Here is a 25,843-nt window from a genome sequence, read left to right on the forward strand (position 1 = left end):
ATATATATATATATATATTTATATATGTCTCCACGTAGAGAGAGAGAGAAGAGTGTGCGCGGGCTTTCAAAAAGCTTTTAGTAGTTAATTAATAATATAATTAATTATAATACGGCAACCGACTATTTAGGGATTGATTGAGAGAATGAGAGGTGTGTTCCTCCTGCCTGCTAAAGGTCTGACTATTCTTCGTTTTTTTTTTCTTTTTCTTTTTCTACTTTGAATTAAAGACGCGGTTAGACCTTTTTATTTTAATCATTGCTTTGTATTTTTTTTTTTTTTTAATTTTTTAAGATGAATTGATCTTCTCTATCTCGGCCTTATCATATAGAAATTTAGGGTTTATATGTTTTGGATTTTTTTTTAATATATATATTGGGGTAAAATATTTACCAAATCATAGAAAATATGATAAACTTTGTTATTATTATGTTTTATTATTTGTTGAAAAAAAGGTTATTTCACTCAAGTAATTAAAGTCGTTTTTAAAAGATGTTATAGATTTGTTGGCCTACAAATAATTTCAATACTGTATAATAAGAGAATAAATGAAACTCAGTCAATATTGATAGGAGGACAAACATATAATTGGCTAGTGTGTTTTATAGAACCATGCTTGTTGAAATAAATACAAATCGATCCACAAAATTCATATAATTCCTCGTTGTCGCCAAATGAAACAAGGATAACAATATACAAGCATAACATGTAACAACTCAAGAAAAGTAGTAGGCATATTTGCGCTATTACTTCAAAAAAACTAATCAATTTAAAGCTTCCATTTTTTTCTGAATCGGGAATACACTTGACCAGGCTATTGGGGAAGAAAAGAGCATTAGAATTGTAGCCATTAACTTATAATTGTGGCTGCTATTGAGTTAGAGGAACACACTCGAGATGAATCTCCAGCACACCTCTCTCAACATTCTGCAGTCTGAGACTGATTTCCTGTCTGACCATGCCATCTACTAGGCTGATGATACTATCTTTTAATAGGGTGTTATCCTTGCTTGCTAACCACTTCCCAAGCTGCATTGACTTCTTGTTCGTGGAGCTCTCATGGGCTTTGGCGGCGACAACCAGGGGTTGAATGTCAATCTCAGCCTCACCCATAAAATCGTCGGTTGAGAACGTATCCTTGTCGTAAACAAGCTGCATAAACCGTTCCCAAAAAAGTCTAATAAAAATGATTAAACGTTGCTAGTAACATGATAAGAACGCAAATAAACCAGAAATTATTTCGTGTTTTTACAGAAAGACGTTCATTCGTCTATGATATGATGGTGGCATAGAGGAACAAACTCTTGGGGGAGGAGCAGGAGGGTGGTGGTAAACTATAATGTTTTCAAGATTTGTTTTACTTTACCTCCATATACTCCAGGCCTTTGAAGTAGATTTCAATGAAATTATGGATTTTTATGGAGGCACTTTCGAGAGAATCAAGAAGAAAAGAATCTTCATCTAATTAGGTCCTCAGCAATTGAAAATGATTGGCTTAAAAGAACTAAAAAATATTACTCAGTGTGCATTCTACCTATGCAGGGTCCAAAGATGGAGAGATCAAGATACCGTCTTAACCTTCCAAGAATTGTGACAACATGCTTGCATTTGACAGCCCCAAGATTTTTACCAATATTAAACCCTAAGAAAAGATAATCCTGCCTAGAAGCTTCACTCATATTTGGTGACAAAACAAAACTTGTCATAAAGCTTCGCTTTTATTGGTTACATAAGAAACTTTTATCCTTCCTAAGATTGCCTTACAAGATCAGCATGTAAATGGCATCTGCAGGACATTTTCTATCTAGGAAAGGATCAATTGGTCTACAAATAGAAGAAAAGAGAGCAACTCCGACCAAGATTTGCACAAGAATGGTTCCCAAGGGGGCGGTCTAATATTTGTTCCTATATTGTGTGTGTGTGTGTGTGTGTGTTTAATGATTTCCCACCAAAGCATCTTACTTACCAATTTTAGAGGAGGAATGTTTTCAGGAATTGACAGCATTAGACTTTCATTCCATACTGGATTCAGGTTGCTCTTGATGACACGTGTCTTTACCGACTGCGATAAATATATATATATATATATATGGAAAAAATTATATTATAAACATGGTTGAATCCATTGGTTAGTAAAATACAACGATAATAATGTCACAGATAAGGAGAAGAGGCTCACTTGATTACCCAACGCAATGATGACATAAGGATCACTAGTCATCACATCCCTAATAGCTAGATTGGTGCCTTTAACCACATTGACCTTAATCAATCCAATGAATTCAACCATACCTGCCTATAAACAGTTCATTTGAAGAAATAAGATTTAGCATCCATATCAAACTCAAATTTTGAAATTAGCAAGTACATTTTTAATGTCCTTTTTTTTCTTTTTTTCAACTTGTGATATAAAATAACTGCTGGTTCACATTCAGTTTTCTACAAGATAATATTAACAAAAAAAAAGAAAAAGAAAAAGAATAGAAAAGATGGGACCAAAAAACAAAAGAATGAAAACTTATATCTTGTTCCATTGTTTGGTCTTCCGAAGAAAATGTTTACTAGGTTGCGGCCCTCTACACTTTTAATGAATTTGCATTACTTACCAAAAAAGAAGAAGAATGAAATAAAGTTTAATGTCATTTAGTTCTCACAGCCAAATTTTCTCTCCAAATCTCACCTATTTTAGAGATATTTTTGGATGACGCTAAGAGCAATGTGCTGATATATTTTCCCTTATGCTTTCTTTTCTCTCTCCTTGACAAACAATTACAGGAAAATATGAAAATTTAATGAATTTCCTCTTTTCGTTTCCTCTAGGGATGAACAATTTTTGCATACGTGAAAACAGGATATTAAATTCCAACAGAGCAATCATTCACAGAAGTGCTAGTGTGAAACAATCCAATTTTGGCTCATTTTTGTAGTTCACAAACTTTTGTGTGACCTCTTACTTCCCCATACACCAATGTGATGAGCCAATACTTATAGTCCTTATAGACAATGTAGAGCATAGACTTCTTTAATCACTCCTTTATCACTTGAAGGAAGAACAAGTGTATCTCATTGCTACAGATACGGTTTTATCAATAGTATATATATTCAGACATTTCCCTCCAACTCCACCAAATTGTAGCATTAGTTTGTCACAAATGTCTTGAGCAAGTGTGGAACTTGAACTACTCGATTGGGCTGTGCTTATATTCTACAGACAAACATACACAGTTACACAAACAATTGTAGTGTATATGACTGACATTTATTTAACCTTCTGTTCAATAATGTTGCCTTGACTTCCTCCTTCCTGTGTTTGTGTAGGTGCAGATACATTTGAACTTTTCTATAAACAAATTGTTCTAAACAGCCTACATGTTATCACTTGCAAGCAAAACAGAAAATTCAATGTGCTTGTGCATGGTCCGAGGATGTATAATGTTTCCATGCCTCTTTCAAAGGAATTCTTTGGAGTTCAAAAAGCATCAAATCTAATTCTTCAATCAAACAATATTAGAAAGAAAACACAATTTCCAGTAGCATATTTTATATCCATAGCCAGCTCCAAAGACAAAAAAAGAAAAAGAAAGTGCACTTAAACATCTGCATATACCTGATAAAAACAGAAATTAACCAAATGAAAAAGTCGTTACCAATAGATTGCACTTCTTAGAGGCCTTGTGCTCAGAGTCTTTTCTTGCCCAGCTGTTACGAAATGCCTGCCCAATACGAGTTCTAGTTGCTTGTTTCTCGAATTGTTTCTTGTCATGTGCAAAGAAAATGCTTAAAGAACTGCTTGGGGATGATGAACTCCTTTTATGAGTCGACGGGAAGGGGCAGAACAGCTGGTCATTGGAATCCGAAAATTCTAGCATCTCATATTTTCTCCTGAGTGTTCAACAATGTTTCTGGTTCAGAATAGTAAATGTCTCTCATTCAAAAGTATGACAAGTATTGTATTAGCATTACCTAATAAAATCCGATCGTTCCTCTATAGAAGAATCTGGTTTTGGTTTTTCAAGGTTATTTGGGATGCAAGCTTCATACTTCTGGTTAACTGCAATATTTCCACCCAGAGTTTCCAAATTATCGACTTGTTCATCTGTCCATTCATCTAGCTTCACTGATAGAACCTGGTACATTTTTGGATTGAATTAGAACATCCAATTCCAAACTTCAACAGAAGGAGAGAGGCGAGAGAGAGTATAGCTACCTTAGTTGAAATCTGCAATTGAAATCCTACCAAAACCCTACATATCTCTGATTAAAATTTGATACACTACATGTCAAGCTACCAGAGTTGTTACCCGGTAAAATGACTTTACTTACCCTCCTAACCTGCTAGGGATCCTCCCACACATGAGGATTCAATGCAGAAACAAAGAAATTTTGAATCTGCTCAAATTTGTCAATTCCTCAAAGTGTTCTTGTGATATTTCTTTCTTCAATGGGCAGTTATATTTAAGCTTCTTTGTTATAAATGAGCTCTGGAATTTTTTTACTTCCCTTGGCACACACTTAGAGAGACAGAGAGAGAGAATTCAAGGTAGCAAAGTGTGTCACCAAAGACAGTCCTTTGGGAAAAGTATCGACAAGGCAGGAAATCTTGAAGAATCAAGATTAGTCTTTAGATAATAAGATAGGTTTCTCTACCAGCAACTATATCCAGCTAAAGTTAATAGCAGGATGCAGGCCCCAATGCTGCTTCTAGTTGGCCCAGCACAAATTTGGCATTATTATACAATGTGTTAAGACGAGCTGATAATAATTATCTGAAACCCTTCTGAGTCATACCATAAAGACAACATCAAGTAGTTGTTATAAGCCTTGTGGATTATGGATGGTGATTCTGGCTTGATAACATCTATATCACCGATGTCTCTCTTTCAAGTTCTATAAAGAAGTAAAAGACCTACTCAATCAAATTTTGAAGGCCTCAAAGTGGAAAGATAGTGCCAATACAAGGTTATATAATCTGTACTCATGAAATTTTGTTTTACAAGACTGTGTCAAGGAGCATAATTCGAAACTATACCTTTGAAATCTGCACGCCAAGGCTTCTATGTACACCAGAACACTTGATACAAATAAATACTCCCAGATTTGAGGATCTGACAATGACCAGATGAACAATTATGAATTAAGTAAATATGAGCTATTCATTTGCCCATAATAAACTTGACTAAACAGTATGAGCAGTTTTCCTTCTGTGTAGATTAGTGAGAAATCAATAGATATGTATGCTGAACAATTGCATCGCTCAAAATAATACCATGAAATAATGCCTTAATTTTAAAAAATAATGACAACAAAAGACTTCACAGAGAGAGAGAGAAAGCGGTCTTTTCAGGAAGAGGGGCATAAAAGATTCATTGGCAATGACATTATTAATCCTATTTACTCAAGATATGATAACTTACACCCATTTTGGATCTGGAGTTCCACAATCTGCACAGAACCTATTACCAGATTGATGTAACAGACTCTCCAGTCTTAGTTGCGGACCTAGTTAATAAAAAATACAAGCTGCGAAAGTCAGACATTGCTGCTTGAACTTTATCAAGCGATTTGTTTAGAAGACACCGAAGGAGATATCATTTCCTATACACAGAGTTGCAGATCAAACATCAAAGCATTTAAGTACTTTATGAAGAGTACATACAAGAAAGCAAGCTATCAAAATTTTTGGCCAGAAAGTTGTGTAAGAATAAAAATCATTCAGTGAAAGGAATAATTCAGATTTTGGAGATAATATGACATGAATAATCATCTAGTTTGGTAAATATCATATCAGTGTATGAGCTAGACTCGTGATCAAAATAATTGCATGATTTTGATAGCCCATATCTATGAATAGGACATGAATTTCACTGGTGAATACCAATAAAGTGTACTTTGACCTATGAACCAAGAATTTCATAAACATCCGGTGAAAGAATAAATACCTGACCTCCCATTTGAAAAGCTAAGATTTGGAGGAGGAACAGGAGCTTTAATATGTTTGTAGTGGCAATAAACTTACCTCTAGAGCACTAATCTTTGCTAGGAACTGACCATATAATATGTTCTTAATTTGTTGGATAGGCCTTTGTGTTTCTCATTTATTTCAATTACCAATTGGCATTCATAATTTGATAAACTTTAAGAATGACACAAACTACCACCACATGGGTCAAGGACTAGGAAAAGGTTGATAAGCTAGTGCAAAATTAAACAAGAAATTAAAACATCAAGTCTCAACATACTGGAAGATGAACATCGATCTGTTTCGCTACTCCAACTTGGTGTGTCTAAACATAAGAGATCATATAAGCTTGATGCTGACCCTACATATGGAATATTTGTCATCAAATAATAGACCATCATAAAAGTTGGCAAGAACAGGAAAGTCACACCATAAAGTTCTGCACCAAAGGGAAGCTATGTTTGGTATCAAAAAAGTAAATGCTACTAAAAACTGATTAGCATTAAGCAATCATGGAGATTAACAATAAGCATCAAGATGCTGTAGCATGAGAAAATCTAAGAAGCTTACTCATATGTTGGTAGAGCGCACCTTCCCAAACGATCATCAAAAGCAAAAGAAAATGATTTTGTGTTTGGGTACAAAAATTGATCATATTATTAAAAAATGAGGTGAGTATAAAGTTTCATAAGGTCCCACAACTGAAACTGGAAAAGAAGAAGCATCAAGAAGTGCAGTCTTCTTGGATTGAACAAGATTGAACATATGAGCAGAGCAGTGAATGTCCTCGAGCAGATTTCATCAATTTTTTTCAAGTATAGCTGAAACTATCCCATTTATCCTGTTTTGGAAATTTCTTGCAAATACTCTGGAAAGTACTACTCATTATCTTTAGGGGTCATTCTACTAGACTTCTTGTCTTATCACCTCGATATGATCAATGCGGCTTTTGAGAAACATCAAACAAACAAACATCATCTTTGCCACTAGGAGAGCAAAAACCTGAGGAGGCATGATTTCAAATTCTAGACTGCTAACTTATACCATAATTTTTTGACCTTCATGAACGACTCGCTTGAACCCCCTTAAGATCAAGAACCTACCAACTATATGTTCCATCGTTAGAGGAAGAATCATCCCAAGACACTTCATAGGGTATGCAGATGAATTGAAAGGATTTTACACTGATGGACCATCGGCGCTGTATTATATTAGGTCCTTCAGTTTGGCAATTTAATGATTATTGACTACCATTTATACAAGCAAAGAATTGCATTTGTAAGTTTGGGAATCTAATGATGGCCCATTGACTTTTTCTTTAAGAAATAATTAAGATCAATGTTTAATATCTATATGGGAAGCAAAAAGAGAGGAAAAAAGAATTATGCGCAAAACATTTTCAGCTAAAACCCCAAGACAAAGCCCCATATGTACTGGTAATTACTTGTAGCCACCTTGGAGTTGGAGTGGAACCTGGCTTCACTTTTACCTAATGAAAAAAGGTGGAGAAAGAAAATAGGTTAACCAAAACAAAGATAAAGCCAAGAATAATCTAAGTTAAATCACTTTCTCAACCCTTCATGTATTAACCACATGCTATCTTCATTTTATCCTCTCAGACAAGGTGCTCCTTTTTACAAGAATTACCTTACTAGTATTTATCAAACTAAAAAAAAATTCAAAAGCAAAATTTTAATCAACATATACTTTCAGTTTCAAAAATTTTGTATGCAACCAATTCATTACTTTCTTTTCTTTTCTTTTCTTTTCTTAGCTAATTTACTACCATAGTTGCATTGTCTGGATGTTACTATAATTTTGCCTCCTGATGACTTTACCATACTGCAGAAAGATTCATGCCTTGCTATCACCATCACTAAGTTCTCTTACACAAAATTTATTTACTTATAATGACAAAAGACAAAAGTGAAACAAAACATTCCATCATATAATTAAGACAATTCTGCATAATATCTTCATTGGGGGAAAAATTTTAAAATACCTGAAACGTCACTAAGTTCTCTAACACATTATTATTTCCTTAAAATGACAAAAAACAAAAGTGAAACAAAGCATTCCATCAATGACTAAGACTGTTCTGCATAATATCTTCATTGGTGAAAATAAAAATAGAAAAATATACCCGAAACATTATTGGGATCGGAATTAATCTCTCGCTGGGTAGACATCTCCATGCCACCAATATTTTCAAACGAAATCATGAAAACTGCTATTTGAGAACACCCACCTTATCATTTTCTTCTCTGCATCCAATGACACGGGTGTTACAGACAACCCAAATTTAGAAACTTTCCAGGACATAAAAAGAAAAAAAAAAAAAAAGGGTATTTATCTCTTACAAATTGAAATATTTGATTGCAAAATAATCTGAATGAAAAAGGGTGTTCCTGTCAGCTTCCTTCCTGCACGAAACGAAATGGGTACTCAAAAGAAAAGCCAAGAATCAAACATTTTGGTGAGAAATACAACATATTGTTCATGAACGAGCAAACCAGCTAAATACCCATCAAAATTGAGAAAAATATACGTTGGCTGAAAAAAAAATAAAAAAACTCAAGCTTTGGGATCATGCATATACGAGAAAATGGATAATCCAGGAAAAACAGAAGGGACCTATACCAGGAATCTGCAGTGGATTTTTCCCCCTTTTTTTTGCCTTATTTTATTTTTTTATTTGTATTTATTCTTTAAAAAATTGTTTTATTTTTTAATATGAATAGAATGTGAGTGCCACGAAAAAAAAAAGTCAAAAGATTGGAGAATCGGAATTTTGGGGAATGATACGGTTCTGGTGGTTGATTCTTTGATTGGCGAATAAACACTCAGCTAGAGTTATCCCCACGCGCTCTTTTGGAGCGTAAACAATCTTCTAAACTCTCAACGTAAACTAACTTTACATGGTACACGTCTTTCACCATTTATTTTCATCAATTATATATCATCTATAATTTCTTTAATTTTGATAATTATTTGTTTTAAAAAATAAATAATTATATTTATTAATTTAATATTTATAATTTTTTTTTTCTTATAATGATCTACATAATCATTGAAATTATATCAATGATCAAAAAAGGAACAACATAAGCAACAAATTTATAAATATAGTTAAACTCTAGATATGAGATTTCTTCCTTTGGATACAATCCATATATTCGTGTCGGGAAATGCTAGGTATTTTTTTAGTGTTCTCTTGGTGTTTTTTCGATTGTAATGTGGCTTTTAAAATTATAGTTGAATTTAAGATTATTGTTATTAACTTTTAATCTATTGGTGATTTTAAAAGCCACATCACAGTTAGGAAGACACCAGAAGAACACTAAAAGAACACCTAATATTTTTCTATTCATGTATCATAGATATCACAAATATTTGAATAATAAAAGGCAATTTCCAGTCGGATCCATTTGTAAAATTATAATCTAGGAAAAACATAACAAATTTTAATCCACTAACAAAAAGGGAAGATTGGATAAATAATTCCGGAGTCAAAATGGGCTTTTTGGTTTTGTTTGGAGATAGATGGACTTCATGATGAATTTAATCAAAATTCTATAATAATTTATTCCAAATTTACTGGTAATTTTATAAGATACATCAACTTTTAAAAGATGAAAAAAATAGCTTCTATCATTATTTGAGCTGTTGAGAAACTTAAAAGCCTTCATTCTTTTTTTCTTAGTAAACGGGATTGTATTTGAGAAATAAAGCTTTTAAATAAAAAAAAAAGTCTTTTTTTTTTTTTTGCAAAATTTTCAAAATTAAGTTTTTGCCAATTTTTGTCATTTTTAGGTTTTTTAGACCCTTAAAAGTTTTTTCAATTTTTTTTACCGAACATATACTTTCTTTTTTTTCAAATAGATTTTTTGAGTGTTAAACGCACTTTTAAGCCTTTCAAACGCACACTCAAACACGTCCTTCTAACAATGGTTTTTTTTCCTCAATCACATTTTATTATATTTTAAAAATTATAAATATTGATGTACCAAATTGTCAATCATTATAGAAAAACCAAGAGGGGATAAAGGGAGTTGTTGGCCAGGTAATGGCGCGTGAAAGAGTTCTAAAGGTGTTGGCGCGTGCAAATACAGTTACATAGTGACTGTTGTGCACGTCAGTCGTAACCACTAGCCACCATTTTTGTCTCCGTGCCGACAACACGCAAAAAATGGTAACTAGTAACCGGGTCGGGTCAAAGTTAATTGGACTATCATTTTGATTGCTATTTTTTATTTTCTTGTTCTTATGGATAGTCGATTTATTCGGGTGCTTTCATTCAATATATTGAAACTTAGGGGTATTAAGAGAGCAAGCCGCTCGTGAGTGAGCTCGGGCTCGGCTCACATAAACTCGACTCGAATATTAAATAAAGTGTTTAATAAACACGAATCCTGATTCGAATATTAAATAAAACAAACTCGGCTAAGCTTGCAAGCAAGCTTGTATAAGCTTGTGTATATATATATATATATTAAGTATCAAATAATTAATTATATATTTTCTGATTGGTTGATCCCCTCCCATAAATCTCATTATTCAATTAAATCTTAAAATTGCATTTATTTTGGTCTTAATTTGCTCACCAGATTTACATGGGATTTTATATTGTGTTTATTAAATCCTATAAAATTGCATTTCCTAATTGGCTCATTGCCTCCCATAAATCTCATTATTCATTAAAATCTTAAAATTGCATTTATTTTGGTCTTAATTTACACACCGGACTTACATGGGATTTTATACTGTGTTTATTATAGCCTATAAAATCTCATTTTCTGATTGGTTGATTCCTTTTCATAAATCTCATTATTTATTAAAATCTTAAAATTGCATTTATGTTTAAGCATTAGAAAATGAAAGTTTCAGAGCCTTTGATTTTGCCAACTGTTTCTCAAAAATTGCTCACGCCTGCAACAATCAGCCTCAACAGTTGACACATCGCCTCGAAAATGCTACAACGTTTCAATCTACAAGCCTTGCCAGCTTGCACCCATCCGTTTCTTTCATTTCCTCATATCTCCACTTTCACTCATACGGTCATATCAAAACCCTCGCTGCATCTACTGCTTCTTGCTAATTGGTCTCAATCAAACTCAAATACATGATAGAGAGAGATCGAGATGCAGAGATTGAGAGAGAGACCGAGATGCAGAGATTGCAAGAGAGATCGAGATGCAGAAATTGCGATGGTTGAAAGAAGAAGACGATGAAGCCAAAGAGGAGGGGTTTCCAACTAGGGATTGTTGTGAGCTAAAATCTTAGCATTTCCTGTGTATTTCCTTTATGCCTTTATAAAAGAAAAATCACATTGGTTGGGTAAGATTTCACCTACGTTTGATTTAGGTTGAGATTTTGTGATGTGATCTTGATGTAGGTTTCGGCCAGAATAGTCGAGCCTGAGCTCGAGCTCGAACAACAATTTCAAGCTCAAGTCGAGCTCGAACCGGAGCCCGAGCTTGATCCCAAAATAAACGAGCGGAGCTCGAACAGCCCAAGCTCGCTCAAGCATGGCTCATTACATCCCTATTGAAACTTTTAGATGCATGCTACCACTTCATAGCTTCATATGCCCAGCAAATTGACTCTTCTAGGTTTAGAGGATCCTTTATAAAAATAACTTTACTAATTACATAATAATTTCGAAGCTTCTTAGCTCTAAGCAAGATTTTTTTTTTTTTTTTTTTTAATTCTTTTTTAAAAAAAAAAACCATTTAACGTATGATATATCTTATTCTATGAAATGTTGTCGTTCTTAAATAGCTCCTAATTTAAATAAAACTTTCTTTAAAACAATATTCATGTAAACAAAAATTGACCCTTCCAAGTTTGGATAAATTCTTATAAGAATTACTCATTGGAGACTTACAAACCTAGCCAGGGGACATGTTTCTTTTTCTAATTGAAAAAAAAAAAAAAAAAGCCACTTAACTCATTCATGCTACTCGGTCAAAAATTACTATTTTATAACAATTCTCCATTTAAATAAAATTTTATTCAAGGCAATATTGCGCAACATAGAATTTTCTATTGCTTAAACATTGAATCAATACATTTTTTTCCCATTAAAAGTAAGGCATGTATTTTACTATGATGAAGCTGGTCTATTCTATTTGCTTAAGATGTCTTTTCATAATTTGTAAAATTCCATTATCTTATGTAATTTTTATTTTCTATAAACAAAGCCTTTTGTGTAGTGTCTTTAATATTAAAAATAAAAAAATAAATAATGTCTTTCCAAACAATTCAAATTTTATCTGTTCTTAAAGAAAGTGTTTATCGTGCTTTTCGAGCTAATATATCAAAACCTTTTGAATGGGTGCATTGATATAATATCTCTTAATTATTTAGTCATTCATCTTCACTTGTTTATTGAATTGCACTCTTACGTGTATACTTTAGTTTTGCTAAAAGTCACATGTGAACTTAAATATTATCTTGAAACATTAATTTGCTCTAACCAAAAGTCATTTTTCTAAGAAATGTAATACTTCTAAAAAAAAAAAGAACTATTAATTGGAAGGGTCTAATCATTCACTTGCATATAAATGCAAGGTTTTAAGCCTTAATTATCATTTCGAATTAAACTTCAAAATAAGAAAGTCTTTAAAGTGTGAGAAAAAAGATGGTTAGAAAACTTATAACGGTGATGATGAAATTACTTATCCTTTTCCTCCTTAATGTGCAAGCAAATAAACTTGCCATTACCTCGTTCTATCCGTCTTCACGTCCCAACCCACTTTCTTATTTCTCAGAAGTTGATGAAGGAGCTGCAGCTTTATAGATAAAGTTAAAGGTTGCGAACATTTTAAAACAGCTGCAACATTGCCCCAATTTCAATATGAAGTGTGTATTTGTGAAGGTTTTAGTCTTTGCTTGTATTTTAGTATATCCGTAAAACCAATTACAGTGGCTAAGTACATGTGGTTTGCACCAAAATCAAATAGTCACCTGGATTTTTAAAAATATTGCAAATGGTACATGTAATAAGCTAATAAACATACTTGGTACCTCTGTCAAGATTCTTTTAAATTTTTTAACGGAATGTCACGTCACCCTTACACGTGGGTGCTACGTGGCGTGGTACCTAAGTTTTTGGGTGCCACGTCATAGTTTATTTTTTTTGAAAAAAAAGAAATCCAAAAGAAAACGAAAAACCAAAAAAACATATTTTATTTTTAAAAAATTCCAAAAAAAAAAAAAAGAACCAAAAACAAAATATATATATACTAGGGTGGCCGAACCACCCCAGGCCAAACAGGGTGGCCGGCCACCCCCAAACGGCCGGTATGGGGGTTGCCGAAGCACCCCCTTAGGCCAAGGGGGTGGTTCGGCCACCCCCTTGGGCCAAACCCTCAATTTTTTTTAAAAGGTTTAACCCAACGGGGTGGCCGAACCACCCCCTTATGCCATGGGGGTGCTTCAGCCACCCCCATACTAGCTGTCTAGGGGTGGCAGAACCATCCTCAGGGCCCAAGAGGGTGGTTCGGCCACCCCAGCGTTTTTTTTTTTTTAAAAAAAAAAAATATATATGTTTTTTTTTTTAATTTTTAAAAAATATGACGTGACACCCAAAACTCAGGTACCACGTCACGTGGCGCCCATGTTTATTCCCCTATGTGATCGGGGTGTGACAGTTTATGGGTGTATTGCATGCTATGATTTCAGATTCAATTAAAGGCTTCTCAAGGCAATTCCAATAATTGGCCTGGTTAGAATGCAGTTCTCAATTGTGTCACATGTAAAAGTGTCTTCTTTTTAACTCTCCTATAATATTATGCGTAGATAATATATGCTAGGGCTTCCCCTAGGGCTTCAGCCCAACCTGGGAGGCTAAACTGAATGGCCTTCCTAGATAGCATTTTGAATATAACATAAAGTGAAGGATTGGCTGCAGGTTTGTTTATCATTCCATGGATTGGGTAAAATGCTTCGAGCATAAATTAATGATACATCCAAAATTCAAGTGTGTTGCAAAATACAGATAGTGGAACCATTTTGGGTTTTTATTTGATCCAAGAAAACAGTCGTTTTTAAGTGGATTCCACTGCTTCCAGCAGCAGTTTCCTCTTGGTTGCTGTTTAGTGTTAAAGAAATATATATATCTATATATATATATATATATATATGGTATAGGGCACGAATAAATAATCTGATGTAAAAGAAGCAAAAAGTAATATGATTCCTTAAATTTAAAGAAGCCATTGAACTATTGTTTCCGAGTATCACAACTCTCATGTCACATCATTTAAGATCACCACCACCACAACGACGGATCAATATATTTTGATGGAAGGTGCCACTATGCTTGCAAACAATATTAAGTAGAAGAAAAATGTGACGCACATATCAAGCTATAAGACTACATAGCACTCTAGCTTTCATTTAAGCAAAAAGTTTATGCATCCACCAATTAGAAAACCATACAAGCATAAACCTTACGTGCATTTAGCCAAATATGCATCCCATCCTTGCAGACGATACTCCCGAGCTGCGTCTGCGGGGTTTGCGGCCTTAATAATTCCGCGGCCTACAATTATTATGTCACTACCTCTATCATAGATGACCTGGAAAAACATTTGTCCGAGTCATGAAAGATCAGCTTGCAATAACAAGAGAGCAAGAAAAGCAACTCAAAAATGTATACAGAAGATTAGTAATGGAGTATGAGAGTCCATTTCCTATCATTGATACTTTGACAAGTATTTTTATAGTGCCACTAATGAAACTTGAGCATCATCAATCAATGAAGTACTTGTAGAAAACAATTCCTCTTAACATAGTGACTCAATCCCCAAGGAAAGATCATATAAAACTCAATGACTTCAATAAAATTTTGAACTAGTATAAACATATCCATTTGGTAGAGCAGTTTTAAAACGAGCAGTTTGGGAAAAAATAGCAATTTCAAAACGCAATTAATGAAAAATCAATTTTTTTTAAACAGTTTGGCCTTTAAAATCGATTGTTTTTTTTTTAAATACCCCCTTATCTGCGGTCTTAAAACATGGATTTTTCCACATTTTCAAACCGCCATTTTTTTTCAACCGCACTCCCAAACAGAACACTTTTTGCGATTTTGTTTAAAAACTCGTGTTTTCCTAGAGGCCAAACACACTCTAGAAAAACCAGTTGCTCTCCTTTGGTATCACCTGTTATTTACCCTTTCCATTATCTTCTGCCAAGAAAAAGAGTGAATGAATGAAGAAAAAGTATACAGAGGGAGAGAACAAGTGAACACTGAACAGAACTTACAGAATATGGAGTGTTGTATTGCTGGCCAAGTGCATCACCACCAGTTACCATCTGGACTCCAGGGGTTGCCTGAATGAATGCTGGATTTACAGGTGTCCCTGGCCATGATGCTGGATTGACTGAGATGAAGCCAATCACAAAATCAGAGTGACCCTCAGCAATTTTTACTGCTGCAGCTGTGTAGTCTCCCGTGGCAAGATTACCAGCTGAGCTCATTTCAGCAAGCAATAACAAGCCCCTACCGTGAGGCAAACCCTACATACAGTCCAAAGAGTGCTCAAAATTAATATGGGGAGGATTCTTTTGAGGCCTTACTACAGTCCAGCTACCGAGTAAGGTAATAATAAAGCTATAGATTAGCTCAAAGTTAGGAAAAAAGAGTTAGTTCAAACCTTCAGCTTCAGTCCATCTACGATTCCAGGACCAGAGATTATGTGAGCATTAACAATATCAGCCCAATCCAATATGCGAAAGATGCCTCTGCAAACAACGGGACCATGGGCTGTCAGGCCAGGGCACAGATACAACAGAAATGGATTTAAGAAAAAACTAGAGGGGAGCTCATTCACCCTTCATACTGCATTGTCACAGTGTTACCAATGTCAGCAAACTTACGGTCCTCAAAGATTAAGAAATTGTGTTTATCGGCAATCTTCAACAGAATAAAGCAGTGAATTAGCTATAAATAAGCAATGAATTCAATTAAACACAGACTCACAAGAGCCACATGATAGAATACAGGTCAATTATAGAGAGAAAATCAAAAGTAGCTTCAAAGTATTAACAAGGCCAGCATCTGTCACCAAGCTTTGAATACTGATTATGAGAACAACTACTAAGTGGGATTTCTTATTCAAAAAGAAAAATTTGTAAAAAATTTAACTAACAAAAAAAAAAAAGAATGAGGTTAACATCCTAAACTGAATTTTCAATACGATGATGCATTTCTTTGAAAGTAAAAAGGCTTTGTAAAAATAACCGACATTTGGAAAATGCAGGGATAAATTTTGTACATTGTACCCTGTTAAATACAAAGGAGCCACTCAACTTCCTTGGAACGCCCAAATGCACAATAAAGCAACATCATTCAAGCCTTCTCGCCACGTATAAGTGTATATAGTTCGGTTTGGTGAACATCTCATGTCGAACACCAACAAAATTGTTAGCATCTAAATGTCCACACCACCATTGAAGCAAATTCTTATTTGGTGCAACTAAACCCAATCTTGAGGGTACATGTAATCAAAACACTTCTAATATTAATAATCAAGAACTTTGTCGAAGTGCCAAACAAAAAAGAAACAGGCAAGTCATACCGCGCGAAGTTTAGAACCAAAATCTGGGGTGAAGTCAGGCAATATATCCACGTGGGTTTTCAACATGCATATCTCCGGGCCAACCTGCAGTAAAATTGCAATAGAATCAGCCAATGAGCTCAACTTTAGATATGTTGTTTCTCAAATCTTCACTAATGAACTCAAGCGCATCAACCATTGAGCGCATTTGCTTTGCTAAAGTGAGGTGGCTCGAGTAAAGCACTTACTAAAAATGTCCCCAATTTGCCAATGTAGAATTACCTTCATTAAAATATATTAGCATAGTAAAACATTGGAAACAGCCTCCTAGGATTTTACCATTTCCATATCCAACCGCAAAAGCTTGTACACCTAAAATTAACACAGCCTACGCCAACCACCTCATACCCAACTCCACAGTAAAGTTAGAGGCTTGCCAGTTGCCACATCCTCTAAGGTCAAAATAAATAAACAAATTAAAAAAAAAAAAAAAATCAGAAGACACCAGGCATATCTAATCTACTTCATATACATAACAAACACAGACAAATTTATTAATTATAGAAAACAAACACATTCTTTACTGGGCCCGCCCAATAATGAACCGGGCCACTTTTCAGGCCAACCCACCTTCTCAAAGAACCATCACCAACCCTGCCCACTAACCCAAAAAAAAAAAACAAAAGATTTTTAGCGACAATATTAAAATGCCTGTGTCAGCAAATTACTTGTACTTCTGTACCTTAAACTTGTCTATCCTTTTACGGAAAATGCTAGCTATAGCATTTTTATTTTTATTTTTATTTTTATTTTTTTTCTATTTTTAATCAACTATCAATTTTTTAAAATTATTACAATAATTTCTTGTTGACTAAAATATGTGCAAATTCTTGGTTGATATGAGAAAATCTGAATCATGCGGTGGAATTACGCTGAAGTTATGATTTTGCATACCTTCTCGGCCAAGTCAAGCAACTCCTTGGCGGTCCCAACATCGGCAGCCAAACACAAATTACTCTCCTTCTCCACCATCACCTCGAAGAGCCTCTTCCCGGTCGCATTCTTCGTCAGCTTTGCCCTCTCCCCGAACCCCAAACCCTTAACCTTCACCGCCTTCGGCACCGCCACCTTCCTATTCTCCTCCAGGAACGAGAGCACCACGCGCTCCATGTCCTCCTCCACCTTACCCTTCTCCCTCAGCACCTTCACCATCTCCGTCAACTTGATCAGCGCGTGAAGCCGAATCCCCTTCTCCGACAAATTCTCCCGCCCGCCCTGCTCCCTATCGATCAAGACGACGGCGTCTTCGACCCTCAGCCCCGCGGCGCGTAGCGGCTCGGCGGTCTCGAGCACGGACGCGCCGCTGGTGACGAGGTCCTCGATGATCAGGCAGGTCTGATCTTTGACGAAAGTGCCCTCGATGGATTTGGAAGTTCCGTAGTCCTTGACCTCCTTGCGGCGCATGAGCATTGGGGTGTTGTGGGAAACGGAGACGCAGGTGGCTATGGGGAGGGCGGTGTAGGGTACGCCGCAAACGACGTCGTAGCGGGTGGAGGCGGGGAGGGAGGAGATTAGAGTTTGAGAGATTTGGGAGAGGAGTGAGGGATAGGAGACGATGAGGCGGAGGTCGATGTAGATGGGAGAGGAGATGCCGGACTTGAGCTTGAAGTTACCGAACTTCACGGCCGATATCTCGTGGAGCTGGAGGATCAGGGACTCCATCGACGGCGAGGTTGTCATTCTCTAGGGATTGCCTCTGTGCTCTGTGTGCGTTTCAGCGTCTTGCGAGTGTGAGGGTTTCACAGGGTTTTTAGGGGGTTTTTTTATATAATTAAAAAAAAAAAATTAAGATTTAGGTTTTCTAGGTTAATTTTATAATAGGGATTTAACATTTTAAATCGTTGCTTAGACAAATCTTTCTTTTAATAACCTCGATCATATCAATCAATTCCAATATTCCATATTGAGTAATACGCCATTAAATCTCTGGTTTTTGAGAAACAAAAATATAGAGGAAAGAATCGTTTAAAGTTTTAAACAGAATAAGATCTGAAATTATTTAGTTAAATAAAAAATTATTAATATTTCAAGCATTTTCCATTTTTTATTTGTTAACCCACTCTACCATAGTGATTGGTGATGATTCCCATGGACGAATATGATTGATGGAGGATAATGGCAATCTGGAAAAGGAAAGGGATCCACCATGTGCAATCCACGAAGATGGAGCCTACCGTAGTGTAGTCTGTAGACTTCCATTTGAAATCATATTCGATGGTGCTTTTTAACAAATTTGTATTGATTTGACATAAAAAAATAAAAAATAAAAGAAAATTTCAAGATTATCCAATTGACATTGTTTTTTAAAAAAATTTAATTTTCTCATAAACTACAAAAAAGACTAAATATTTTTCAATAAAACAAAAATACTTCAAAAAATTCGAAATAAAAATCTCTCAGAAAAAAATGAATAAATTTTAAATTTTCATACCCTATTTTTTATTTTATAAACAATGTAATTTTTTTTTTTAAAAAAAAAATATTTTATTAAGGATACTTTTGTCATTGGATAAATATTAACAATTTTTAGTAATTTAAACAGACATTGTTTCAACTTTCGGTTAAAAGTTTGAGGTAAAATTGTCAATTCAGTAAATACCAAAAAAAAAGAAAAAGTAGTTATGTATTTTAAATTATTTGTTAATATTATTATTTTAAAAAGAGAAAGCCAAAAAGATAAAGTGTTACAAACACGACACTTTAGTGCTTTGTTTGGTTACACCGACCAATAACCATCCTCCTATAAAAGGATATCCGTGATAGAGGAAAAAACTAAGCTTGGACTTGGATTTTCTTTCTGTTTCTTCCGAGGCCTTTGATTGGGTTTGGATCAGTCACGTTACTTTCGTTTATGTTTTCTGAGCAAGTGAGCAACAAAAAGAGGAAAAAAGGAAAAAATAAAAAATGCAGGAGATAAGCTAAAAGGAATAACAGCCATGTCAGGAAGAGATATCGTGAAAACGCCCATTTAGCTAAATTATACATAAATAAATTAGTACTTCGATAAACTTTACAAAAAGACGATGAGTTTAAAAAATAAAGGGCTCTAATTGACCCCATTTCAATTTAAAAATAATTAGACACAACAAAAGTGGCTAGCCATTAACTTTTGGCTAACCTGAGTGGGTCTTGAACACATACTTTATATAAGCTTTGTCCTCTATTTAATAACAGTTTTTTTTTTTTGTTTGCTGAATTTATACCCTTTATCTCCAAAAAGACTAGAACAAAGATTGGTTGCTGCTCTGTTGCTATCTTAGAATTTTGACCCCAGCTTTCCATCTAAATGGAAACCATATAATGATTATCATGAACCATAAACTAGTGGAAAAAGAGAAACTTTGAATCTGTGCTTGCCCTTCCATCCTCCATGATGAAAGGAAATTATTCTTCAAAGAAAAGTAAGAGAATTTTTTTTTTCTTCAGCCATAAGCTAGGAAACACCATTCCCAAATTAAGTTGTTTAACAGCACAATTCAATTGCTATATAGCTCGTGCATTCAATGCTGTTGAAGCACTGATGTATTCACCCATGCAAGAACAGAAAAGGAAAAAGTACAAGCCCCAGATTATAATTCATCTACAAATAGATACATATATATTGTGAATATAGATAACAGGCATGCCTTCCAACTCATGTATTTTATACATGGACAAGCAAAGAGAGTTTGCCGCCTAAATTCTAGAAAATACATGACCAGAAGACCCATGATGGTGACAGAACGGACTGACCTACTTGCTGTAAGGTAAAATAGAGGGGAAAGAAGATAAGGCAGAAATTCCTATTCCTATCACTGCTCTTTCCAAATCCTACCTGTCACCCTAAGCTTTAACTCCTTTCGGTCTCCTCCGGAGAAGAAGAGAGCCATGTTGCGTTGAATGATGAGGCCATCGAAACTGTCACGAACCTTCCTATGACTATCTCGAACGCTTCTAGGTACCCCCTGCCAAATCATCTTCCTGCCATTTCCACCAACCTCTAGGCTGTAGCTGTAGTTCTTTGCCTCATTATCATCACCCATAAATCGCAAGAATGCTATGTAGACTGGAGCCATCCCAAGCTGGAAAGCTTCAAAATGCAGACAAAAGTACTGACCAAAGCAACTGAAGACCTGCAAATTAACAGAGAAATCCAATCCAGTTACAAACCCATGGCCAAGTTTTCCGGTAAATGCAAGGATTAACTTAGCTATAGGTGAATGTGCTGTGACGTATTAAAAAGTGTACGTGTAGTCATGCCGCCATCAACATAGGATCACACACCCTGATATGGCAGGAACTATTATGCTTAGTATGGGCCCTCTTTAAGCTCATTACTTAAATGTTGTAATGTTTCTATAAACAAGGGATCTTCACAATAATGACATACTAATTTTCTTCCATATTTAGGCAAAACAACAGAACAAACCCATACAGATACGCTATACTACAATTCTGCATTTAAATTAACTCCTATAAGTCCGCTTTCATTGATGTGCATTTTAATCATCAAGCTCACTACACGATGTCATGATCCTAAACTAAAGATAGGAGGAGCTCTCCAAAGAATTGAGATATAAATATTTCATCCAGTTTTAGCTGAAACAACAAAACAAACCCTTCAGTGACAGGATAACAGAAATTCTGTATACTGATTAATTAGTTGAAATAGATGCATCCTATGCAAATCTTCTACTGGAATTGCACATAGAGAAACATATGACCTCCGCTACTGAACGGTAGGCAAGAAAAGAACCATACAGAAGACAATGAGACAGGGATGAAGCAACACTATACCGTCAGCATCCATGTGGCATTTTCAACCTCTTGAGGATTTGATTTGACATAGCGATGGTTGAAAGTGCTGCCGTTGTGCATGTCAACTTTGTGATCATCTTTCAAGTGGGCCACCAGAGAAGGAATATCACCAATGACAGTGCATTCTGATCCAGCATAAGGACAGTTATAGGGTCTATAGACACATTGAGATTCATGTTTGAGTTTGCTGTAATATGGGTATATGCCCATGCACCCAAAACTCTGATATTTACATGGAAGTTCCAAAGAAGCAGCAACCTTCTCCAATGCTAGACATCTTATATTGCCAAGTTCATGCCTGCAAGTGGGGCACCGGTTGTGCACCCGGGGCTTGCAACCAGAACACAATGTGTGACCATTTGAACACTGCAATAAGGGAGAATACCAATAAATTAAAGGTGAGGAATTTGCATTCTTCTAAATGTTCCCATTCTCATTTTCAAAGTGGGGTAAGATCCCCCCCCAACACACACCCCACCCAAGTGCCCCTTCCCTTCCTTTTTCTTTATATTTTCTATATAGCATGTACCATTTAAAAAACAGTATCACAGTTGCTTACTACCATAATAGTCAATTATAAATCATATATGACTGATTTGATTTTATTACCAACCTTCAAATATTTCAAACAACAATCAGCAACTTGTCATCAAGCAAGATAGCAAGCAATTGACAGATCCCCATGAGTTGGCTTTCAATGAGAAAGCGTTCAAGAAATGACCAAGTAAAATAACCCATCTTCTACAAACCTGATGGATAGGAGGGTACATGGCGTTTAAGCACACAGGGCACTCCAATAGCTCGCGGACACCACTAGAAACAGTCAAATTAGGTTTTAGAGCATTTGGAGCCGGATCATTCACATTTTCACCAACATCCATCATGTCTTCACTTTGAGGAGGATCAATAACCTCAGGTTTGCTCCGTATATCATCAAAAAATGGACTTCCAGATGCCATCCTAGTATTACGGTGGCTTACTCTAGATGCCAAATCTATGTAGACAAATACATAAAGAACATCAATTCAAAATTTGTAAAAAAATCTCATTTAGGATAGGAGGTAAACAGTGGTTGATTTATCAAAAGAAGCAGATGAAAATATAGAAACAGGAAAAAAAAAATTGATAAAGAACAAACATCTAGCATAAGACATTAACGCCAATTTTTTTATTAAAAAAAAATCAAAAAAAAAAAAGAAAAAAAATGATATAATCTCCCATATTACCATGCATCTACAATATCTCCAAACACCAAAAGGAATGTTGATAAAAATTTTAAAAAAGAGGCATCTCAACATATTAATTGCAATCTACAATATAACCATGAAAACTAAACTACATGCCCATGAATGTGGTACAATTACTTTAACCAAAAGAAAAATGTAGAAACTAGCTTTCAGTCATATATGAAAAACATTACCAAATATTCTTACCAGCAAATTTATTTTTCAACTTCAATTTCTTGTCTTCTTTCAAAAAGGAACCAACTGGATTAGGACTCCTTGACCTACCAAAGATAACAATAACACTTCATAAGTTCTCAATCAAATAAGAGAACTCCCATTTATAAATCATCATTTAATAACACACTGTTGGACACACAATGAGGTGTAATGATACATCACTGATGAACATTTAGAATAATCATTTTAAAAACCTGTAGGTATTGTGATAAAATATTACTAGCCTCTTCTGCTCTTCACATGTGCTCATAGGTTTTTTTTCTTCCATGAAGATACTGATAATAAAGCAGAAATCTCAACTGATTTATATTTTTTTTCCTCTAATTTGTATGGTTCAAGATTCATATATTTTGAAGATATAGAAAAACTGTCTACTTGTAATAATAATTACTAAAATATCACTGTAGCAGGTATGATTGGCACTAGAACAAACTGATTAGACAATCTGGAAATGCAAGCTATTTGTTGCATTAATACCCGAGGCCAAATTATCTCTATCTCATATGTAAGTGATCATTATTGCAACAACATCTATTTTTTCCAAAAAGATGAAAGGGTTTTGCAGCTTTGCCAATGTTTTCAAGTGATCAGAGGTTTGAATTTCCACCCAAAGTCAATAATGTTTTATGTAAAATGTTCCCTTGAACTGCACTAAATTTTTAAAGGTGTGTGTGAGTATTCTATAACTGCTTCCCCCATTACCTCATTTACCTCTTCGTGCTTCCAACCCTTTTTCATCTCTTCTTTTTGTAAATGATTCCCTTCAAGTTTTCTTCATAAGAATCATAAAGAGAGAAGTGGAAATAAACCTAGACTCCAAATGATTAAAGGATGAGATATTAATATGAAAATCACCCATCTATCTTTACTTTTCCTTTCTTCAAGAAATATGTAGCATATAAAGAGGAAATAAAGCTAAATCAGTTAACTCTTTAACTCTTCTCTCTCATTTTTTATTTCTTGATAAATAAATAATGAATAGGAGCTCATAACAGAGCATAGACATAGTGCAGTTTACTACTGTATCATCCAAACATTATAAAAAAGAGTTGTCCCAAACAAATTACTCGTAGAATAGAATCTAGATGACCGTTGCAGCATCATAAATATAATAGATTGCATTAAAACTTCAAAGCAAGTTCGGAAGAGTATGGTCCGAGTGATGACCATATTGTGAAGAACCAGAATGAACAACGCACTTAAAATCAACATCCAGACAAGGCTGACAAAAACGTACTAAGTCTCTTCATCCATTTAAGCATTAACATGGCTCTAATTTATAAAAACTCACAACGAGCACATAGTTAAAGATACTACTCTTTTTAAAGTTAAAGTATCTTTCTCATCAAGAAAGTTACCCTCTTCATCCATTTTAAGCATTAACATAGCACTAATGTAGAAAAACTCACAGCGAGCACAAAGTTAAAGATATTACTCTTTCTATCATCCATCCTAATTTTTCTCCACCCAAAAACAGATCCAAAAAAAAAAAAATTCCCACAAGAAAAGCAAACACCCAAAAGTAATTGCTCTCTTTCAGACACGTTTCTCAAAGCAACACTCAAATTCAAATCCCAAAACTACAAAATCAAATATTCTCAACATGCACAGTGATTGGTGGGTATTGCAATCACCAAAGTAGCCATTTCTGACAATGCTAAAGAATCTAAAATTGTACTATAGATCAATTTGCCAGAAACCAAGCAACCACAAAATAAAATTAACACCACGATGCACGCAGATCACTGCCAATGCCATTTTTTAAAAACCCTAGCCTCGAACGCGATCAAACCATTAGCCGCCATCAACCAGGACAGAAAACAATAACGCCATCGGCGACTTTCCGAATCTCGCAGTGTAACTACCAAAACCCAGTAATTCTTGGAACTGAAAGAAACATAAACTACCAAAAGTGTACTATCACTCAAATGCTGGATATAAACCCTAGAATCACGCGCACACACTCAACGTCAAACCTAATCGACAACAGATCTAAAACATTTCCAAAACCACAACTCCCAGAACCGGAAACTCACCCGCAATAGCATCAAAATCAAATAAAAAAAGATCCCCAAAAAAACAAAAAAGTAAACCAAACAAAAATAAGAGAGATACCTAGAAGTGGAGATTGACTCAAAACCCCATTTCAGAGAGCACAAACCCTAAGAGAGAGAGGTTTGGTGGGGGTGGCCGACACTGAAGAATTGGAAGAAACCTTGGTATTTGGTATTTGTACTGTGTTGTGACAAATATAAAAGGAGACAACGAAGTGCGCGTTCGAGAATTTCAAATTAAAGCCGTTGGGACAGAGAGAGGGGAGCGGAGGTGTGGGTGTCTGGTAGGAGAGAGAAATTTCTCGAGAAAATACAAAAAGGAAAAGGTTAGAAAATAGTGGGGCCCTCTCTTTGCGCTTCTTGAGTTGCCCAATCAGGGTTTCGAAAGTTCTGAGCTTGAGAAAGAGTGACAGAGAAAGCTAAATTTTATTTGAAATTGTTGGTTTTGGATGGAGGGTGAGAGAGGGGACAGCGGCGCGGAAATGCTGTGGACGGCTTTAATGTGTTGAGAAACACGGTTTTGAATTGACTTCGGATTTGGACTTCCCAACCCACGTAGATACCCCAAGATAGAAAAACACACACAAATTTGCTTCATCAAAAAAGGTTGGGATAACTTCAGAAAACCCCCCTGAAGTTCCAGCCGATTTGAAAAGACCCCTCTGAATTTCCAAAACTCTCATTTAAGCCCTCTGAACTTCCATTTTCTCTCACTTTGGACCCCTTTAACATTAAACTACGTCGTTTTGAATGTTTTATACCCATTTTACCCTTCCCCAAAACTACATCGTTTTGTGTCCTAAAATTACCCAGCCTAAAACGACGTCGTTTTAGGCATTAATTTTTATTTTTTTAAAAAAAGAAAAAATTAAAAATTTTAAAAAAAAAAATTAAAAAAAAAAAAAAATTAAAAAAAAAAAGAAAAAAACTGGGGTGGCTTCA

General features: G+C 35.1%; 3 protein-coding genes across 6 annotated transcripts; all 3 read right to left on the reverse strand.

Moving 5' to 3' along the window:
• Positions 1–569: 569 nt before the first annotated feature.
• On the reverse strand, positions 570–8,686 carry LOC132167630 (Calcium-dependent ARF-type GTPase activating protein family). Of its 2 annotated transcripts, XM_059578638.2 has the most exons (12): positions 8,600–8,686; positions 8,320–8,382; positions 8,103–8,223; positions 7,404–7,448; positions 6,240–6,320; positions 5,415–5,499; positions 5,030–5,105; positions 3,964–4,127; positions 3,648–3,882; positions 2,180–2,296; positions 1,967–2,062; positions 570–1,152 (listed from the first exon to the last, which is right to left on the reverse strand). In XM_059578638.2, the coding sequence occupies exons 3-12, from the start codon at positions 8,179–8,181 to the stop codon at positions 871–873; spliced, it is 1,260 nt and encodes a 419-aa protein (XP_059434621.1). In that variant the 5' UTR covers positions 8,182–8,223; positions 8,320–8,382; positions 8,600–8,686; the 3' UTR covers positions 570–870. The 2 variants fall into 2 exon arrangements, with proteins under 2 accessions (XP_059434621.1, XP_059434623.1); XM_059578640.2 differs by lacking the exon at positions 6,240–6,320.
• A 5,444-nt stretch (positions 8,687–14,130) lies between these two features.
• LOC132167596 (uridine 5'-monophosphate synthase / UMP synthase (PYRE-F) (UMPS)) lies at positions 14,131–18,340 on the reverse strand. The gene is made up of 6 exons (XM_059578606.2): positions 17,482–18,340; positions 16,549–16,632; positions 15,802–15,884; positions 15,625–15,712; positions 15,233–15,487; positions 14,131–14,544 (listed from the first exon to the last, which is right to left on the reverse strand). Exons 1-6 carry the CDS (start codon positions 18,265–18,267, stop codon positions 14,416–14,418), a joined length of 1,425 nt encoding a protein of 474 aa, XP_059434589.2. The 5' UTR covers positions 18,268–18,340; the 3' UTR covers positions 14,131–14,415.
• A 1,795-nt stretch (positions 18,341–20,135) lies between these two features.
• Positions 20,136–25,358, reverse strand: LOC132191380 (E3 ubiquitin-protein ligase DIS1). Of its 3 annotated transcripts, none has more exons than XM_059606364.2 (6): positions 24,963–25,358; positions 23,550–23,619; positions 22,818–22,891; positions 22,134–22,378; positions 21,364–21,750; positions 20,136–20,699 (listed from the first exon to the last, which is right to left on the reverse strand). In XM_059606364.2, exons 2-6 carry the CDS (start codon positions 23,552–23,554, stop codon positions 20,379–20,381), a joined length of 1,032 nt encoding a protein of 343 aa, XP_059462347.2. In that variant the 5' UTR covers positions 23,555–23,619; positions 24,963–25,358; the 3' UTR covers positions 20,136–20,378. The 3 variants fall into 3 exon arrangements, with proteins under 3 accessions (XP_059462347.2, XP_059462338.2, XP_059462364.1); XM_059606355.2 differs by having other exon boundaries at positions 23,550–23,656; XM_059606381.2 differs by lacking the exon at positions 23,550–23,619.
• Positions 25,359–25,843: the final 485 nt, after the last annotated feature.

The sequence above is a fragment of the Corylus avellana genome, chromosome 2 (genome assembly GCF_965113065.1).
Source record: "Corylus avellana chromosome 2, dhCorAvel1.hap1.2, whole genome shotgun sequence".
NCBI lineage: Eukaryota > Viridiplantae > Streptophyta > Magnoliopsida > Fagales > Betulaceae > Corylus > Corylus avellana.

Excerpts from the sequence above, each read along its gene's own strand:
- LOC132167596 (XM_059578606.2), bottom strand. The coding sequence starts at position 18,267 with ATGACAACCTCGCCGTCGATGGAGTCCCTGATCCTCCAGCTCCACGAG. Across the intron at positions 16,633-17,481 it reads TGCTTGACTTGGCCGAGAAG|GTTGGCCCGGAGATATGCAT; the intron begins GTATGCAAAATC and ends ATTTTACTGCAG. Across the intron at positions 15,885-16,548 it reads TTGGTTCTAAACTTCGCGCG|ATTGCCGATAAACACAATTT; the intron begins GTATGACTTGCC and ends ATTCTGTTGAAG.
- LOC132191380 (XM_059606364.2), bottom strand. Across the intron at positions 22,379-22,817 it reads GTTGAAAAATAAATTTGCTG|ATTTGGCATCTAGAGTAAGC; the intron begins GTAAGAATATTT and ends TTGTCTACATAG. Across the intron at positions 21,751-22,133 it reads TGTACCCTCCTATCCATCAG|TGTTCAAATGGTCACACATT; the intron begins GTTTGTAGAAGA and ends CCCTTATTGCAG.
- LOC132167630 (XM_059578638.2), bottom strand. The coding sequence starts at position 8,181 with ATGATTTCGTTTGAAAATATTGGTGGCATGGAGATGTCTACCCAGCGA. Across the intron at positions 2,297-3,647 it reads CTAAGAAGTGCAATCTATTG|GCAGGTATGGTTGAATTCAT; the intron begins GTAACGACTTTT and ends AACTGTTTATAG. Across the intron at positions 2,063-2,179 it reads TCATTGCGTTGGGTAATCAA|TCGGTAAAGACACGTGTCAT; the intron begins GTGAGCCTCTTC and ends TATTTATCGCAG.